Raw genomic sequence first — 18,932 nt, 5'->3', positions numbered from 1 at the left:
TGGTGGTTGCATAGCAAGTGCGGTAGGAGAGTATCTTTGGTTAGCTTTTTGGAGCTCCTTGAGAGCCTTGCAGGGAGAAGGATGGTAGGTTTAGCAGGTCCTAATGAGGTATCAATATTAAAGTTGATGCAGAAATGGACTGGCCAAGGGATGGGAAAAATGGTATGGTGGAGAATGGAGCAGTTATGTTGTGTTACCCAGTCTAAGGTGCGTCCTTTGATGTGTGTGGGCTTGGTGATGGCTTGGGCAAATCCTAGTGTGGCTAGCGCCTTTTGTAAGGAGTGGTGGTTGAGGTCCTTGGCGTCGTTAAGCCCTAAATTCAGGTCAGCCAACAGTACTACTTTGGTTGTTTTTTTTAATTGTCTGAGAGAGAGTGGATGAGGGCTTCTTGGAAGTCATTTGAAGGGCCTGGGGGGCGATACACCAGATGGAATGCAATGGTAGAGTTTATTTATTTATTTTCATGTGTCTTTATTTCACACGCCAAATCATTTTTTTTTGTATTTTATTTTTTAGTTACATATGGCACACCCCTGGGAAGGTTAACTGTCATTTTCTTGCTTAAGTATTCTAGTGGCTGCTTGGGACATGGCCTAAATGCATCCACTCAGCATCAAACGTCTTTTATTTTTTTAAATAAGCCAACCACTTCCTAGTGCACACACACCAGATGGCACCTCAGTGTGACTTGTAACCTTGATTAGGAAAGCAAGGTTCATTGTGTGTCACCATGCAGAGAGTAGTCTGTGGCAAATCAATGCACTGATATGTGTGCAGCAATGATTTGAGCACTGCACAAGTCACCACCCTGTTGGTTAACGCATCTATATGCCGCTCTCATATGTAACAGCACATATGCCTGGGATGTTTGTGTATGTGGCGTTGATGAGCATGCCATACTGTGCCCACACTTAAACACATAAAGCAATCAAAGAAGTTGCCTCAAATTGTACATCCACTAGGCCAAGAGCCCTTTCTACTCTGCCACATCATGTATTTCACTAGCTGCAGCCAGCACTCATAAGAGATGCTAATGCAAACTCTGATAAATAAAGCATGGGCCTGCTTGTTTTTGCAGAAATAACCCCTGAGGCCCGCATAATGGTGAGGAGGTAGTGGCTGAAGAACTGTGGACCCTTTACCATGCACTAGAAGCCGGGTTTTGTTAAAACACTTCATCATCTTATTACTGGTCAGGCTAAAGTTTGTAAGAGGTACAGTCCTTTCTGTGTAGATATTCTGTGCATTGTTTATTGGGTCTCTTGTTCTTGATCCGATCCTGTCTGTAGATATAATTCTGTAAAGATGTTTCTGTATTGGGGGTTGGGCATGCTCACACTGAGACCCTGCCCTTCTTTCTCTAAAATGCTCCACAAACAAGAAGCAAAAGATCCTGTGTATCCCATTTGAGTGGCCGATGTTCCAACTCACATCCAAAAATGTGAGCTTTTCGAATAAGTATGTATGGTTCATGGTTACAAACATTTTAATGTTAGGGTGAGTGTTGTGAAAAGTGATGTGAGCACCAAGTCATGCACGTCTGTTATGAATTTAGAGATTCACACATACAATCCTTTTATCACAGACTTGTTTATCCGATATAGAGATCTCTGGTCACTGTTATAGTATGGAAATGTTCTGTGATTGAATGCAAAGCATACAGGAACCCTCAGTGGTGCTATTTGTCCCCTTTCCCGCTCTCATAGAGGTATTTTGAAAGAGTACAATAAGAGTGTACCAGACTGTCCATCTTGGAATGATAACCTTCCATCAGAAAATAATTCATATGGCTAGTCTAGTATTTCCCCTTGTGAAATGCAAGTTACGTGGTATGAAGAGAACACCTCCAACACAGGGCCAGTGGGCCCTCAGACCCCGGCAGGCTGTCTAAGAGCAGATGTCAGAAAAACCATTTACTTGGACAGCAACAGCTGTGTTTTCACAGCAGATTTCTTCTGTAAAGTACTTGAATTTCAATGTAATGAAACCAGCTTAATTTTTATAGCAATTATCTATTGATATTGGGGTGTTTTATTGCACGACACAGGTGTAGTTTGGGAGTGAACAGGCGGGGGCGTGGCACATTCTAGTGTTTCGCCCTGGGCACCAAGGTGGCTAGGAACTGCCCTGGCAGGAACAAGGTTTTGGATAGTATTTGTTTTTTAAATACTTTCTAGCATCAATCTCTCAACTCAGGTGGACGCAGTTTCTCAGCAGTGCGCTTCTGCTAGGCAGTGTAGGCGTGGCTGCACTCTCTCATGATATGATATGATATGGTATTTGTAACGCGCCTATACACAAGTGTTTCAAGGCGCGACGAGGCAGGGAGGGAGGGAAACAAGGGGAAAACAGACAAACGATCCTACTAGGCCAGGTGTCATTCAGATCGCGCAAGTGCAGAGGTAAGGGGAAAAGGAGGAAGTGCAGGGGGGAGGAGGTGGGGGGGGAAGTGCAGTACAAGGTAAGTAGCGTAAAAAAAAGAAAAAATAAATAAAATAAAATAATAATAAATAATAAATAGAAAGGGCCAGCTGGTGGCAAGTGCGAGGTAAGTGCAGAGCAAGTGCTGGGAAAGGGGCTGTAGGGATACAGTGACAGTCCCACAGTGCAGGGGGAGCCGGGGAGGCAGTGCAGGTGGAGAGTGGCTGGGCCCTGGACCGAGGTCGCTGAGAGTGGCCCAGATGCAGGTTTGAGCTGAGTTCAGTGGGGAGTTAAGCAGGATTAGCAGGGGAGAGGGAGAGAGAAGGCAGAAGCGAAGAGGAAGGTTTTGAGGTGCTTCCGGAACCGGAGATGGTTCTCCTCAAGTTTCAGGGAGGCAGGAAGGCTGTTCCAGAGGGAGGCCCCTGCTGCGGAGAGAGATCTACCCCCAGCTCGTTGCTTCGAGAAACGGCTGACCATGAGGGAGTTGGAGACGGATGAGCGAAGGGCTCGTGAAGGAAGATATTTAGGAAGAGAGAGTTGGAGGTATTTTGGTCCCAGGCCCCAGAAGGCCTTGTGGACAATGCAGAGGGTTTTGAACTTGATCCTCGCGGCCACTGGGAGCCAGTGAAGAGATTTCAGTCCTGGAGAGATACGGTCCCTGGGCTTGAGGCCAAGGACAAGTCTCGCAGTTCTGTTCTGGATAAGTTGCAGAGGGCGGAGAGTGGAGGCAGGCAGATTAAGATAGAGGCTGTTACAGTAGTCCAGCCTTGAGAGAACCAGGGCTCGAGAGACAGTGAGCTTCTGGGGGAAGGAGAGGAAGGGAAGAATACCTCTGAGGAGGTGCAGCTGGTAGTGTGACTTCTTAGAAACGTCAGATATATGAGGAGAGAAGGAGAGTGTGGAGTCGAAGATGACCCCGAGGTTTTTAGCCTTGCAGGTAGGGGCAGGAAGGGGGCCAAGGGAGGCCGGCCAGAGAGCTGCAGGGAAGGAGGGAGTGGGTGTGCCGATGAGTAGAATCTCAGTCTTACTGGCGTTGAGGCAGAGGTCATTGGCGGCGCACCATTCATGGATAGCAGACAGACAGTCGGAGATGAGGGAAGGAGAGGAGGAGGCTGAGGGTAGCCTGAAGATGAGCTGGGTATCGTCTGCATAGCACTGGAAGTAGGGGCAGAGAGCGGCGATGCGGTGGGCAAGGAGTGCCAGTTACTGGTTGAAAAGCCAGGGAGAGAGGTTGGATCCCTGGGGGACACCACAGGTGGAGAAAAAGATGTCAGAGAGGAAGGAGCCCATTTGGACCTGGGAGGGTCGATCGGAGAGGAAAGAAGTCAGCCAGGCCAGAGCCTGACCAGTGATACCCAGGTTATCACGGAGACAGTTGAGCAGGATGGCATGGTTGACAGTGTCAAAGGCAGAGGAGAGATCGAGCAGAATGAGAACACAGGGAGTGTTGGTATCGAGGTTCAGGAGCAGGTCCTCACGGATGTTCAGGAGAGCAGTTTCCGTGCTTCTGGCAGCTCTGAAGCCAGATTGATGGTCATGCAGATTACCAACAGAGTCAGCATGGAGGTTAAGCTGGGAGATGGCCAGTTTCTCCAGGAGCTTACCCAGGAAGGGAGTAATGGAGATTGGGCGATAATTGGCCGGGCAGGAGGGGTCGGCAGAGGGTTTCTTGAGGAGGGGGTGCACAAGGGAGTGCTTGAGGGGGGATGGGAAGACTCCAGAGGCGAATGAGTGGTTGCAGAAGTCAGCCAGGACAGGAGCCAGGGAGTCGATGTGGTCCTTGATGGTTTTGGAGGAACAGGGGTGAACCTGTTTAGACGAGGCTTTCATAGATCGGACTTGTCTGGAGACCTCATCAGCAGAAAAAGGTGGAAAAGCAGAGAAGGAGGGTGGAGGGGTGGCTGCAAGAGAGCAAGAGGGAGAGCTGGGAAGAGAGGGAGGGAGGAGAGAGGAGGAGAGCGAGGACAGGATGTCCTGAGTTTTTGAGATGAAGTGCGAGGCCAGTGCAGTGCAGAGGGCCTGGGAGGGGACAGGAGAGGTAGAGACTGCAGCAGGGTTGGCCAGCTCCTTGCAGATTTTAAAGAGTTCGGCCGAGTTGTTTGAAGCCTCAGAGATGCGGGCTTGGATAAGGGCTCTCTTCTTGGTGAGAACGGAGAGCCGGTATTGCCTTTGGAGCAGGCGGCAGGCCAGTTTGTCAGAGGATGAACATGAAGCACGCCATTTCCTCTCTGCCACCCTACACTTGCGTTTTAGGGTGACGAGATCCGAGTCATACCAGGAGTTACATTTGGCTTTGGGCTTCAGGCGGATTCTCATGACAGGGGCAAGGATATCGAGAGTATCAGATATAGAGGAATAGAGCATGGAGAGGGCTGTGTCAGGGTGGGAGTCAGCCAAGGGGGGAGGAGGGGGCGAGAAGGTAGCAGCAAAAGCCTCAACTGACACGCGCTTCATGGGTCGGATGACCGAGAAGGTGGGTGGCAGTGAAGAGGGTGGCTTTGCCTGTGGGGTAGGGAGGGAGAGGTGGGAGGATTGTGTGGCTCATGGCACACTGTCCTGATAGGAAGTCGTGCATCTCTGAGGAGGGGAGAAGTCTGGTGGCCAGTGCTTTAAGTGGGCCAGGACCAGCTGGGGTCAAACCCAGGCAGTCTCCATAAAGTGGAGATGAGCCGGGGCCCTGCCGAGGACCCTGGTCCCACAAAGCAACAGCGTGACATTATCCCACCGTGGCTGCAGCCGCGACGGGAGATGAGTCTGCGGCCTGCCGCCATGATCAAGTCAGGCAGGCAGCTGACTGGCAGAAGTGCCAGCCAGCCTCAGCGTTTCTCAAAGTTTGCGTGATGCTGTGGCTGGCTGGCACTTCAGTCAGTCAGCTGCAGGAAGCACATACCGTCCCCCAACTGTAACTTCCGCTCTTGACCCTTGCGGGTTACAAGAGGAAGTTGCAGTCCCTGCAAACCTAGGAGCTCAGTGGACGGTAGTCTGATATTCTCAGATAACTGAGCTCCCAGTTTCGCTGATGGACAAAGACGTCTCGGGCTCGGTGATTTAATCTGCTCCGCAACGCACTAAGCCCGACCTATCTTTTTCCGTCGTGGTGTGTTTTTCACAATATGTACCTGATGCCCTGGAGTGCTCCGACAGCATTGTGCAACATTTCACCTCTAAGCAAAGGTTGAAACGCGTACAGCATGTGTTCAAGGGGGCACCTTGCCAGCTGTAGGAAGCCGAGGTTCATTGGAAAACTACCAAGCGTGTGCTAAATAAAAATATATTTCAGTACAAATTTGTAGTTGTAAAGCTTTTTTTGTTAAACAGACATAAGGTAAATATCCCACTAGAGCCTCAGTGTCAACACAAATACACATTTCCAGTGAGTACACACGTTCTGTAGGTTGCTGTATTTACTTAAGGTGTTTCCCTGGCCAGATGCGCCAAGAAAGCGGCTACATCACGCGTCTAATCAATAATTTAAGTTCGGCAAACTTTTTCTGTATGCTCAGATTCGCTGTTGCTGAATTTTTTATCAGTCACGTGTATAATCCAGTGGCAGTGGGAGGGGATCTCCAAAGCTCCAAGGATGATGGGTGACCAAAGAAGCGTGGACGAATCATGACTCATTATTTCAGGGGGGGGGCTTTATTAACACTAGTGTATGATATGATAGGTTTTTTATAACGCGCTTAATAGCCGTAGGTTTCTAAGCGCTGACCCAGGGATCGAACCGGTGGTGTGGTGCACCCGTCTTGCTTCCAAGGCGAGCGCGTTGCCCCTGAGCTATCCTCCCGAGTATGCACGCTCTACTTCTACAAAAGATCTCATTCGAAATCTTGCTATGCTCAGCGAGCAGACTTGTAATCTTCCCATCCTTTTATGGTTTTCAACTGTGTTGCAGAGACATACCAAATGAAGACTGGAGCTGCGTGGCCTCCTTGTTCTTTCACACTGCACATTTGCGCATGCAGGGTGGTTTTCACGCAAAATGACTAACCGTTTTCCGAATTGTTGTTATATGGTTGGGGTAAATATGGGTAGGCTTGCAATTTATACAGTAACCAAGGCACAGTTCCCCTTGATACAGGTCAACCTCCCGAGGAGCAAGATGTCTCATATTCTAGTTCCTCAATAACCGGGACCATGTGTGAATACAGTCGTTTTAGTGACATTAATCCCCTAGTATTTTACAGAGTCGGGGGCCCAGTAAGTAAATTGCTCATGTTTGACCTTTGTTAGCTACTTCTGTAAGATTCAATCCAGCAGAAATGGTCCTATTTTCTTTTATTGTTGGAGCTAAGGTGGCTGGCATTGCATGAATCAAAAAGAAGACATTGTTTGCATATAACACTCCCTTGTGTTGCCTATCGCCACGGGGATACCCATTGTGCGTTACCGCTTCTGTACCCATGGAGCTCTTATAAACTTACGTTAGTGGCAGAGCCAGGGACATCTGAAGCATTTTTGGGGCCCTGGGCATGGACATCTTTGGGGCCCCCCTCCACCAAACCAAAGGAATTAAGTGATCAAGAGTATCAGGTGGCACCCCCAATCCCCACCGTGATCCTAACGTATAGGCTGATCTGCTGTTTCGCAGCATTCAAAATAAGCATGTTTACTCCCTTTCAGTCCCCTTAACCTCTCCATACTTGCTCTAATCAGAATGATAAACAAGGCGCATTTGAAGGACAACATTAGCAATCTTGAAGAGGTTACTTCTCTTCTAGTATAGAAACAGGATACTTTTTATCAATAGCATCCGGGAAGGTATGCAGCCTCTGCTATTAATGCAGGACTGTATGTAAAAGGTACATGTAAACCAGAATAGGCAGAGACCTCACATCAGCTGCCTCAGAGAATGCAAAAGTGCTCAAGCATGGATAGAGTAGACCAATTGTAAGGAAGGAGAACGCTACACATAGCATAGCATGGATAGTGGATGCAGATTAGAAGCTACCAGGATGGTGCCTCTATCAAGAAAGACTGAGATTAGAAGTGAGGCGTGGTTTTTAAATAGTGTTGCCATTAGAGATCAAGGGAACAAGTGCTTGTGGTGTGCAGTATATCAATGCTCACTATTATAGTGCAAGCAACCCTGCAGCCAGTGAAACCATGAGTGAGGCTTTTATAAAGATCATAACCTGAGAAGGAAATCACTCAGAAGGGCTGACAATTTTGAAAGGTTTAGGGACTGGCAATTCTGAGAGGTTAGGCAATAAAAGATTAAATGAGATGCCAAGGATCACACATTGCTTAAGGGGTGAAGCTGGGATGTGTGCTATCTCATTTCATAAAACTGACTTACAAAGTACAAAAATCACATTTCCAAATCTAACAATTTTTAAAACTAAAATATTACAGAAGGGTGTTACGCAAAATGGGAATGATTCTAGCTTGATTCTCTCCATCATCAAGGGAAGTATAAGTATCAGCATACCAATCGATGTGATTTAACAAATTTAATCTAGGTATGTCTTTTTTCACTTTTAAGCTTTAAATACTTCCAAAACAATGGCTTTTGAAATTGTCATTCATAAACTTGCAGAAAAACTTTTGACTTTTATACAAAAAGCAAAACGTTTTTTGTGTCAAATGAGCAGACCTTAAAATATGCTTGCATAAGGCCTACAACATCTAGTCCGCTCTCTCCTGTCTACCACTCCTTCCACTCAAATGGTCTACATAAGAAGAAATATCAAGTAATGAGCTAAATTATGCCACCAGCATGCCAGACAACAGCACAGTAATGCAAGAGAGATTATATGATTTGACCAGGATCACTGTATCGTCTGCTGGCAAAGCAAGGCTACAAGCATGAACACTTTGGTTCCATAGTCTTGAATTTGGATACTTATTCACTTCTTAGACTAATAGTTTATGCTCATCTTTGGAGGGAATTGCCTAGGTTTTAGAACGCCCCATCTGAACAAACCAATTTGTAGATCTTCACCATATGAATGACATGTTAGTTTTTATAGCAACCCCTATCTGGCGCAGGAACATTGCTGATAATAGCACCTCTTATGCTGCAAAACCAAGTACGTATGTAGGCAGGTTTGTAATCTTCAGACATAGGAAAGGGCCAGCCTTGCTGGGATGTGCTCTTCTAATTTTTCATATGAACACATATCTCTGCAATGAGTGCTTAACACACTGAGCTAACTTCTGAACCACGTGGCACTCAATTTATCAATATGGATTTCAACTTTCCCTATTGCACATGATCAACATAATTCACACAGGAAGGAAAAAATGCTACAGAAGTTGTGCCGTACGGACCACACAAACTATGTATTCCACAGTGAACACAGAAAGCATTTCAAGATTAATTGATCATGGCAGAATGAACAGAGGCTTAGTGCCTCAGCAGCATGTCATGAAATCTCCTGGCGTGTGCTATTTAAGTCTGGTGAACAATGGAATCTTACTTTAGATCAAGCACCCTTGAGGAGGCCCCCTCCAAGGTGGGGGCCCTGAGCAAGTGCCCCTTTTCCCCTCCCATAAAGACGTCTCTGGGCAGAGCCGTAGCCAGGATTGTCTAACAAGTGGGGTCTGGAGCTTATGTAGTTGGGCCCACCACAGTGCCATTAACATGTGTAAATGCCCGCACTTCGCAGCTCAGTGGCTATTAACAGATTTTGGGTGGGCCTTGCCCGCTCAGGCCCTACTCTGTCTACGCCTCTAGTTAGTGGTAGCACCCACATTTCCTTGAAGGTCTTCTAAAAGGATAAACCCATCTTGGTTTAGTCCTGAGTTATTAGCAAAGGAACACAGGCCGGCGATAGCTTTCTTTTTTGTTAGAGGGGCTTCTATTTCTGATCGTGTAGGAGTGGAAGGCTATTTAAGTAATGTCCTGCCCTTTGGGCATCAATGTACGCTTCCCTACATAATGTGCAGTGTTCATGGAGGCAAACATCCACTTTGGGCACCTACACATATTGCAACCTTCCATTAGAATATGTCACCCCCTTAAGGAAACACTGCACTCTCTTGGCCAATATCTTATATGGCAGTATTCTTTGGGCCTTTTTCGTAGTCTTTGGGACTTTTTCCCTTAATCAAAGTGTATTTGCCCAGTTTCTCTTGGGTCACATTTTGCTTGATTGATTGGGAGGCCCTCCAATTGCTCTCAGGCATCTGTAACCCTATTAATTGTCTATTCTGCTTTCAACTTGCGGCAACACTTTTTAGAGCCGATTCACTTGTTCTCGTTTAGCAGAGCATGAGCGGGGCTTTAAGTGGGCCTAAACTGCACTATTAGTATATATGAAGCAACTCTATAGTCATTCTCTTTTTTATTTAATAGTATGATATATTAAAAGCTATGAAGTGACTCAGAATCACATACAGAGCGGCAGATAAGACACAGTGTGATTAAATGATTTGCCCAGGATCACACACTTTGGTTGTGCCAAGCAGATGCGTTGCAATATGCACTTAGTTATGTAGGCCAGAACGCCCCTGTACATTTTTATATGTTCCTCTTTAGGCCACACCCATCAAGTATTAGACTGCGCCCCCAAATGAGCCCCCCCCTCAATTTCTTACCCCACTTAAAGCACTGCTGGTGGCAGCGCGTGTCTGAATAGGACAGCGCAAGATCACAGTAATTAATTAGATCAATTGCTTTCCCTTAGTGTATGTTGGAGTAGGCCTTACTCTGGAGTTCGGAGTAGGCCTTACTCTGGAGTTCCGGAATGCCCCGCGCTGGCTGGAGGCATCTCCGCTGCTTAAATCCGTGCAGCATCACGGAAGGAAGGAAGAGCGACATGTTCACATCAGCCATCCGTGGGTGTGAGTGGAAGATACTGTCGGTCAGGGGCGTTGCTAGGGGGGTTGGCTAAAGGGGCTATAGCCCCTGATCTTTTGGTTGTAGCCCCGGATAGAATCTCAAGAGCTACAGCCAAAAGACTAGCTAGCCCCCAGTCTCAACAATACCAACATCAGCGTACTGATGTTCCAGATCTAGCAACTCCCCTGCTGTCGGTAGCCATAGAAACACACCAACTCCACCTCATGAACCCTGGGGCGGTTGGCGTGTGGGCCCGTAATACTGCTGAGCACCCACATCGTGCCTGGGGCTGGGGGAGGGGAGTCTGGGAGCACGCAGTTTTTTTTTTTTTTTTTTTTTGCCGAGTGCAGGATAGCCAAGTGCAAAATTAAGTGAACAAGAAGGGACACATTTACGATGAAACCGTTGGATTATAGGCGACCATCGGGGACAGGGTGACATCCTAATGCACTGCTCGAGATGTACAGTGGGCCGAGGTTCAGACCCAGCTCAGCCTTTCAACCTCCCATGCTCTGTGCAACAATTACCCTTGAGAGCGCCAAGAGACCTTTAGAACGCGTGTCGGTTGTGCTATGTACATGGTGCATTCCAATATGTAGATGGAGCTGATTGAATAAGAAAGTGTTTCATAAATGAGGAACCAGGCACTGCCGAAGCTGCTGTGTGAATGAATGCAAGCTCCGCGCTCCAGAGAGATGTCCACCGAGAAAGGGTGCAGGAACGGGCAGAGCAGCCGCGGGCAGCCTGTGTCCAGCACCGCTCCGAACATTCAAGGGTGCGCCACTATTCGACCACACTCCGAACAGTGCACTGTGCACCACTCTCCCCTATGACAAGCCACCTATTTCAAGATAAGCTCCCGCCTGCACGCACATCCATGTGGAAGAAACATGTTCTCTTTTCAGCTCAATTCTATCACCAGAGTGCCACACAACACCCGCCGCTTCCCGAGATTTGAACTCGAAACCCTACAGGTTCCTTCGATGTATTCACAATGCTCAAGTGGACTGCGTCCGCCCCGCCCACGTGCCACGGAAACGCGCGTAACTTGACAACTCCCCTTCCCCTGCCAGTCATTTTGCGTTGCTCCCAGCGCCTCCTTTACTTTAGAATGCGATTATAAATTAAAAATTATTAAATTAGATTAGAAATGTAATTTAGAATTTCTAGTGGAGAAAGGGGAGACTGCGGAGTGTGCGAGGGGGTAGTCCACACGCAGAGTTTAAGTTGCTGCTGGCACTGGCTGGTCAGGTCAAGCACGTCTCACCGTGGGTAATGCTTATGATTGGACTTCCCAATCAGCAGGCTGCGGGTCGGATTCATGGAAGTGTTTTATAATGGCGTAATCCCATAGGAAAACTCTCCATCAATCAGGCCCTCCGTGTGAACAAAAAGACGAGTGGTCATTACGGCCCAAAACGAAGGCCGCGTCTGTGCCATCCTGTGGGGACGGCACTGGCGTTGCCCTCTGCGAAAACACTTGCCCCGGCGACCTAGAGTCGCGCAGCCGGATTCCCAAAGCGTTATCAATGCTCTGAGAAACAGGCCCGCCATGTCCGCCCCCCTCGACCCCCCCCCTGGATCCGAGCCATCTTCTCTGCCAGCCTCTAGCACTGCCCACGTGCGCTCTTTACTTCCACTGTGAGTGCCAGATGGATGCCCGGGAGGACAGTGTGCCCGTCTAAACCAGTGATGTTCAGGCGGGCGTGTTTGTGAAGTGTGCGGCGGGCACGCGTGTTTGTGAAGTGTGCCGCGGGCGCGCGTGCTTGAGAAGTGTGCCGCTCTTCACAGGGACTCGAGGCGCGGATTCATGCAGGGTTTCCTGGCCCGGGTGCTGGAGCAGCGGGAGAAGGTCTGGGTGTTGGGCGTGCATTGGTGGCGCCAGGGAAGGGACGAGCAAGGAGCGCAGTGTGCGCTGGTTGGGTTAGTGATGCGCGGGTGACGGAAGAAGCGCAGCGGGGATTGTGAGGTGCGCGAGCTGGTGGCTTGGGAGCAGGACACGGCTGCAGGACGGCTTGTATAGTGTGCGCTTTGGCTTATTGGCAGTGTGGGGGCTAGGGAGAAGATATCAGCGGTGTTCGTGGTATGGCAGCTGGTGGTTGTGATGTACCGTTGGGGGGGGGGGGCGGGGGGGGTGTATTGGGTAATAGACAGGTCATGAATGATGTCCGTGGCGATCCATGTGGCGAGGAGGTGGGCAAAGCTGAAACGTGCACAGGAGAGTGAGTAGTTATTGTGTGGTATTAGTGACACGGGAGCGGGGGACACGTGCAGTGGCACTCTTTGAGGCGGGTTAATATTTCGAATTATCCCCTGCACAAGGGATTATTAACTTGTGCAAGGGAGAACTCGAAAGATGCAGGAGAAAGAATTCAGTGCATGCGAACGTACTAAGGGTGGCGTGGACGCAAGGTAAAGTTTAAGGGGTCGTGTGGTGGTGCGGGAGGATGATAGAAGGAGTATAGCGGCTGGGGAATTTGTGTAATATGGGAACTGGAAATATGTGTACATTTTGTACGAGGATATTGGTGATAGGGGAGCCGGGGAGAGATGTGCACTGTGTGGCAGGATATCCAGTGTGTGGGAGCAGGAGATATGTGCAGTGTGCAGGGATATCCGGGGTGTGGGAGAAGGAGATATGTGCAGTGTGCGGGGATATCCAGGGTGTGGGAGCAGGAGATATGTGCAGTGTGCGGGGCTATCCGTGGTGTGGGAGCAGGAGATATGCGCAGTGTGCGGGGATCTCCGCGGTGTGGGAATAGGAGAGATGTGCAGTGTGCGGGGATATCCGTGGTGTGGGAGCAGGAGATATGCGCAGTGTGCGGGGATATCCGCGGTGTGGGAGTAGGAGAGATGTTCAGTGTGCGGGGGTATACGTAGGGTGGGAGCAGGAGATATGCGCAGTGTGTGGCGATATCCGTGTTGTGTGAGCAGGCGAGATGCGCAGCGTGTGGCAGGATATCCGGGCTTGGGAGCGGGAGAGAGGTGCACGTGTGGGAGGATGCCCGTGGTGTGGGAGCCGGAGATGTGCAGAGTGCGCCGAGGCGCCCAGCAGACAATACCTTCTCTCTCCGTGGACCACGTAGAAGCTGCGGAAGAAGCCCAGGAGTTCGTTCTCGATCAGGGCGCTGTAGACGATCTTCAGGTTGTAACTCCTCTGCGCCTCCAGCGTCCTCTCCAGCACCACCACGAACACCTGGTTGGCGGGGTAGGCGAAGTAGCGGGAGACTCTGACGGCGCCCGACACCTTGTCCTCGGCCACCTGCACCCGCTCGATGTGCACACGGTCGGCGTGCAGCACGATGTGGCGGCTGGCGTTCAGGCACTCCACCTGGATGTTCACCTCGCCACAGAAGGTGAAGTTGTCCATGAAGGCGGTGATGAGCAGGTTGTAGTGCAAGGGCCGCATGTGGGTGGGCAGCCGCGGCTGCATCCAGGGCTGCCCACCCTCCACTTCCTCGGGGTCTGTGCGCTCGTGGGGGACCTGCCCGCCCTCTGGCTGCTCCTGCTGCTGGTTGAAGGGGGCCAACTCCAGCAGGCTGCCGTTGTCCGGCTTGCTGGCGCCCCCTGGGCTCAGGCTACACTCCTCGAACCTGACGCTGAGCAGGACGGCCACGATGGTGACCACGATGAGAGCCAGCACGGAGAGCGCGAATGCCAGCACCAGCCTGCGCTGCACCGGGGTCTGCCCCTCCGAGCCCCGGCCTCTCACGACAACCGTGTCCGTCCACTGGCCCGAAAGCCCCCGGCCGTTTCTGACGGCGCGGACCGCCTCTTCCTCGTCGATCATCATGGGGGTGAAGGAGGCCTGGCTCTTGGTCTTCTTGGAGGTCAGAGCCATCACAGTCGGCGGCTGGGCGCCCGGTGTACGTCCAGGGCACTGCGCTGAGCTCTCCGCCACACCCCACGCCTGTGCCCAGCCAGCCTCATGCTCCGCGGACAGTCCTCATCCCTGGCGCCCTCCTGTGCCGGGCCGCCTGGATCGACGCTCGGCTCCAGCCACACACAAGCAGGGTCCTCCTCAACTTGCCCAAATCGCCGGACCTTACTTCTCCGCTGTTATGATTTGAAATGTTTCACGTGTTATTCCACTTGGCGCTGGAAGGGGGCTACTAGAAGTGAACACACGAGCCCAGATCCCCAGTCCATTATAAGGAGCCTCAAAGCAGTGGGAGAGAAGGAAGAGGGCGCCCCGAGTTAGTGCCCCCTTTGGTGAAAATCCACGCCAAGCACGTGATTCAAATCCCGAGATGACAATCGCCGTGAGGACACGCCAGGAGCTCACCGGTGCCTGGCAGCCAAGCTCCCCTGCCTGTCCGCGGATGTCCTCCCTGTCCGCGGAGCTCTCAGTGTCTCGGTCTGGCACCACCACACGCCACCACCACTGACGGCCCAGCTCCCGATTTTATCTAGAGCCGCTGCCGGCTGCCCTCGCTGCCTTCCTGCAGGTGACCCTCTCGCGCGAGCCTCTCCAGTGGACCGCGGCTCGAGTCCCCGGGGAGCGGGAGAGCTCAGAGTGCAGGCGAGGAAGCTACACAGAGCGGCGCGCTGCCACCGGCGTGCACGGGGCCATGCGAGGAGGAGCGCATCTCCCTCTGTCACGAGGAGCAGGTGCTGACTTCTCGGAAATCAACACAGGGTGTACGTCTCCAGAGCAACTCCTGGAGCACCCCGGCGCTGTGCCGCCCCTACCCCGCCCCCAGCCGGGGTTCTCCTGTCCGTCTCTACCACCCCTTTCCCCCACTCTGCCTAGATGTGCTCAACTATAAAAGGATGCGTGCAGTGCAGCTGGAGGGGCACGCGGCTTCCAGCGCCGGGATACACACAGCTCTATATATAAACAGGGAGACGGCGCGTCCTGCTAGAAGCCGCGCGTGGCGCGCAGATAAAGCGCCTCGTTCGCGCTGTGTGTCATTGTGTGCATTGCCTAGTAGGACGTGAACTACAAGTCCAGCATTATCTATGCAAGGTGCAGTGCGAGTCACCCTTCGTTATATATACCCAGGTAGTCCATCTGGTCAGTGCACTTCCAGTCCGAGATGTCCAGATGGAGGGCATCTCTTTATAAGAGCATGACTTTATGAAAAGGTGTAAAAGAGTAAGAGGACCTTGTGGCAGGTCGGAGGACGCACTCTGTGCACACGGGGAGGGACAGCGATGCGGCAGTGTTGGGATTACAGTATGATATGATAGTTTATTTATATAGCGCCTATACACAATGTGTTTCAAAGCGCTTTAACGACATGAAGGGACACGATAAGGCAATACGGTTTGGAAAGGATTACCTGAGATGAAAGGCCATATTACAGAACATTTGCATTAGTGCAATTTGCACAAGGGCAACAATTGCACAAGTCGCAAAAGCATATATTTTCCACGCATGTTCGTGTATCCCACTAGTGCCAGGACTAGCGCAAACATTTCCCCGGTGTGTCCGCAATGTTTGCTCGGGTGTTAATTGCATTTTCACCACTGCATATGTTCTGTAATACCGCCCCTGGAGTGGACCAGACTATAAGCCGTCTGAGAGAGGCGAGGAGGAGGATTGGGAGGGTCCAGACCTGACAAGTGGGGTGATGTGCAAAAACCTGTAGAGCTCACGCAAATTGCGCTCTCAACAGGTGTTACCCATTACCCAACTCACGGGTACGCATTTGATGGCCGCCAGCCCTTAAGAGAACCTGTGACCAACAGCAGGTCTGTGTCAGCTCTCCAAACAAAGGGCTCGAACTCAATGAGCTACCTCTTCATGCTATAGGACCATACCAGGGGACATTCATTGAATTCGCAGGGCAGAGTAAAGCAATCATCGACTCGGCATTGGCTTTCCGAAAGGAAGTCATACTCCCCCATATCCAGTGCTTAAAGTGGGCCGGGGCCTGCCGGGGCCGGGCCCCGGCAGTCTCCAAAAAGTGGGACTGAGCCGGGGCCCTGCCGGGGCCCCCGTCCAACCGCAACATTGGCGGAATGCATTATCCCGTCGCGGCCGCATCCGCGACGGGAGATGCGCCTGCCATGAAGTCAGGCGAGCCGACAGAAGTGGCAGCCAGCCACAGCGATGCTGTGACTGGCTGCCACTTCTGTCAGTCATAGTAACTGCCTTTGGTGACCCCTCGCGCGAGAGGTCACCAGAGGCAGTTACTGTCCCTTTGTTTCCCCAGGTCGCCGAGGCGTCTTTAACCCTCGGCGAACCTGGGGATACCTCAACGTTTATAAAAGATGGCTTTGAAAGTACACATTTCAAGCCATCTTTTATAAAGCTTTGTCGACGGACAATTTTGTCCGTAGTCAAAGCTTTATAAAAGATGGCTTGAATTGTGTACTTTCAAAGCCATCTTTTATAAACCCGAAATCTTTAAAAAAAAAGATGGCCTGAAAACTAGGCAAACCGTAGGGTATGCACACAAGTATATATAAATGTTATATATTTGTGTGCGTACCTTACTATGGTTTGTGTACTTTGCAAGCCATCTTTTATAAATGTAGAAATATGTTACATATCTCTATGTTTAGAAAAGATGGCTTGCATAGTACGCAAACCATAGTAAGGTACGCACACAAATATATAACATTTATATATATTTGTGTGTATACCCTACGATTTGCGTACTTTTTAGGCCACGCCCCTCCCACAAGCCACGCCCCCAAATGAGGGCCCCCCCTCGATTTCTTACCCCACTTAAAGCCCTGCCCATATCAGACTTTTTAACACTACACCTTTGTCACTGTGCACTTTCCCACACATGATTTGAATGTTACCAGCGCTCTTCATCTTTTCTGTACTGCTTGGAAATCAAGTTGGCGGAGACGCACATGGCTATCAAGTTACTTTGCACATGAAGCTGCTTGATGCACTCAAATAACCCCTTTCCATCCAGACAGGTACTTTTCAGGATGTCATGGCTATTCCAAACCACTTAAATGTGACATAGATGTGGCTAATGATCAGATGAATGCATTACATTCACCTGTTACCCTTTAGACAACCCTTGTCTACAGGGAGAAATGGATCCAATAGAACAAGGGATGGCAATACACTAACGTGCTTAGACGTGTCCAGTTACAACTTATCAATGTACAGTGACAAAGCGACTGGCACAACAGTGGCTGGATAAATGACACCAAGAACACTACAACACTCGTCAAATGCCAGCAAAGAGTGGCACCCTTTTGTACTGTACTCCACCATATTACTTTTGCCTGTAGATGTTTTGCTAAAGTGAAAGTTACGAGCCACAATGAACAAGCACTTGCAATGCCAACAGTGTTGGCATTTGTGTAGGTATGGGGTAGACATTTGCCAAGCACTGCCATAATGGTATTACCTGGCCATAAACTGTCCATGGCTGGAAACTGGTTTGAGTACCTGGGCATATGATGTCAGTGCCTGGCAAATGCCTATCTAATACCTATGCACAAGCCACAGCTGTTTGCTCTGTCAATGCTTGTTTTTAACAGGACTTTGGTATAGGGAACAGATGTGAGGACACACATTGCTTTTAAATCAAGTGGCTGAAGGCACACTTGGTTAAGCAACTTTGATTACACCAGAAGCTCATTTACAGCAGCAATTAAGCCATTAGACTGTTTGGAAATGGCACTGTCAGATTGAAGTTAGAGTGTGATAGTGCTTGCTCACGGAGATGCCAGGGGGTGTGTTGTGTTCAGTGAGAGTCAGGTAGTGTGTGGGAACGGCCATAGGATCAGCATGACAGCGGCAGTCAGTGGGTGGCCAAATTACCAAACAGCTCCCCCCACTCATGTGTCCCTCCTCAAATCCTTTCTCCCTCCTTCTGTACTCCAATGCAGCAGGTTCAGTTTACATATGGCGTTAAATCCCCACCTAATAGCCAAAACAAAAAATGCATATTGTATTCCAAATCATCATCAAAAACACAACTCTGCTTTTCCAGTAAGACTTACCCACACACGTGTCACAGGGATCCTGTTTGAAGGGGTGTTTTGCTCTGGAGTTCATGCTAGAGAAATTACCTCACTCACTGACTGAGTCATTCACTCTATTAATAATGTTTGCAATGTGGACAATTATTATTAGCAAGATGAACTTGAAATTAAACAAACTGGAATAGAAGGCTTATATGTATAATTTTAGCTTTCATAAATGAATTGTTTTAGAATACTGAAGATGAATGGTATGTATGGAATATGAATGAAGGAGAAATAATATTTTATTGAGTCAATTGTGTATTTTTTATATTAAATAAGAATGAAAATAAAATAATGTTTAACTAGACGCAGCTTCTGTCTCTCCCGTTTTTTTTTCCCAAGTTACATTTGGCACACTTGCTGTTTAATTTATTCACTCTTTCATGACCATTCATCAGACATGAAAAGAAATTCTCTCAATGTCATAGACAAATTTCTGTCAGGTCCTATGCAGCATACAGTTGATGCTACGGTGTGATAGTGCTAGCTCAAAGAGTGTGGGGTGAAAATACAGCCCCAGAGTGACAGAGATGGAGATGCCATGTTAGGCCCCTATTGTGAGAGTGAAGCTGGCTGAGGTAGAGTCCCATTGAAATATAAAAGCCAGTACCAAACAGTGATTTCTGACCTAAGGCCTAGTGAAATGGAAAGATATGGGCCGAGCTCAATTGTATTCAAATGGAAAGGTTCTCAATTGAAAGGTAATCTACCTGAGAGCGTAAAAATGCTGGATATGCTCAATGAATGAGTGCTGCAGATTCTGACTTTGTGTGAACTG

General features: G+C 49.5%; 1 protein-coding gene across 1 annotated transcript in view; it reads right to left on the bottom strand.

The window, feature by feature from the left end:
* The window catches only part of TRHDE (thyrotropin releasing hormone degrading enzyme), a 3,000,980-nt gene extending 2,986,000 nt beyond the window's left edge, over positions 1-14,980 (bottom strand). Inside the window, exon 1 of the mRNA XM_069629390.1 lies at positions 13,270-14,980. Coding sequence (XP_069485491.1) covers positions 13,270-14,048 — 779 coding nt within the window. The 5' untranslated portion in view covers positions 14,049-14,980. The remainder of the gene's footprint in view (positions 1-13,269) is intronic.
* Between the last annotated feature and the right edge of the window lie 3,952 nt (positions 14,981-18,932).

The sequence above is a fragment of the Ambystoma mexicanum genome, chromosome 12 (genome assembly GCF_040938575.1).
Source record: "Ambystoma mexicanum isolate Mex_15411 chromosome 12, UKY_AmexF1_1, whole genome shotgun sequence".
NCBI lineage: Eukaryota > Metazoa > Chordata > Amphibia > Caudata > Ambystomatidae > Ambystoma > Ambystoma mexicanum.
The sequence above is the reverse complement of the archived record's forward strand: the minus strand, read 5'-3'. Positions and strand labels throughout refer to the sequence as shown.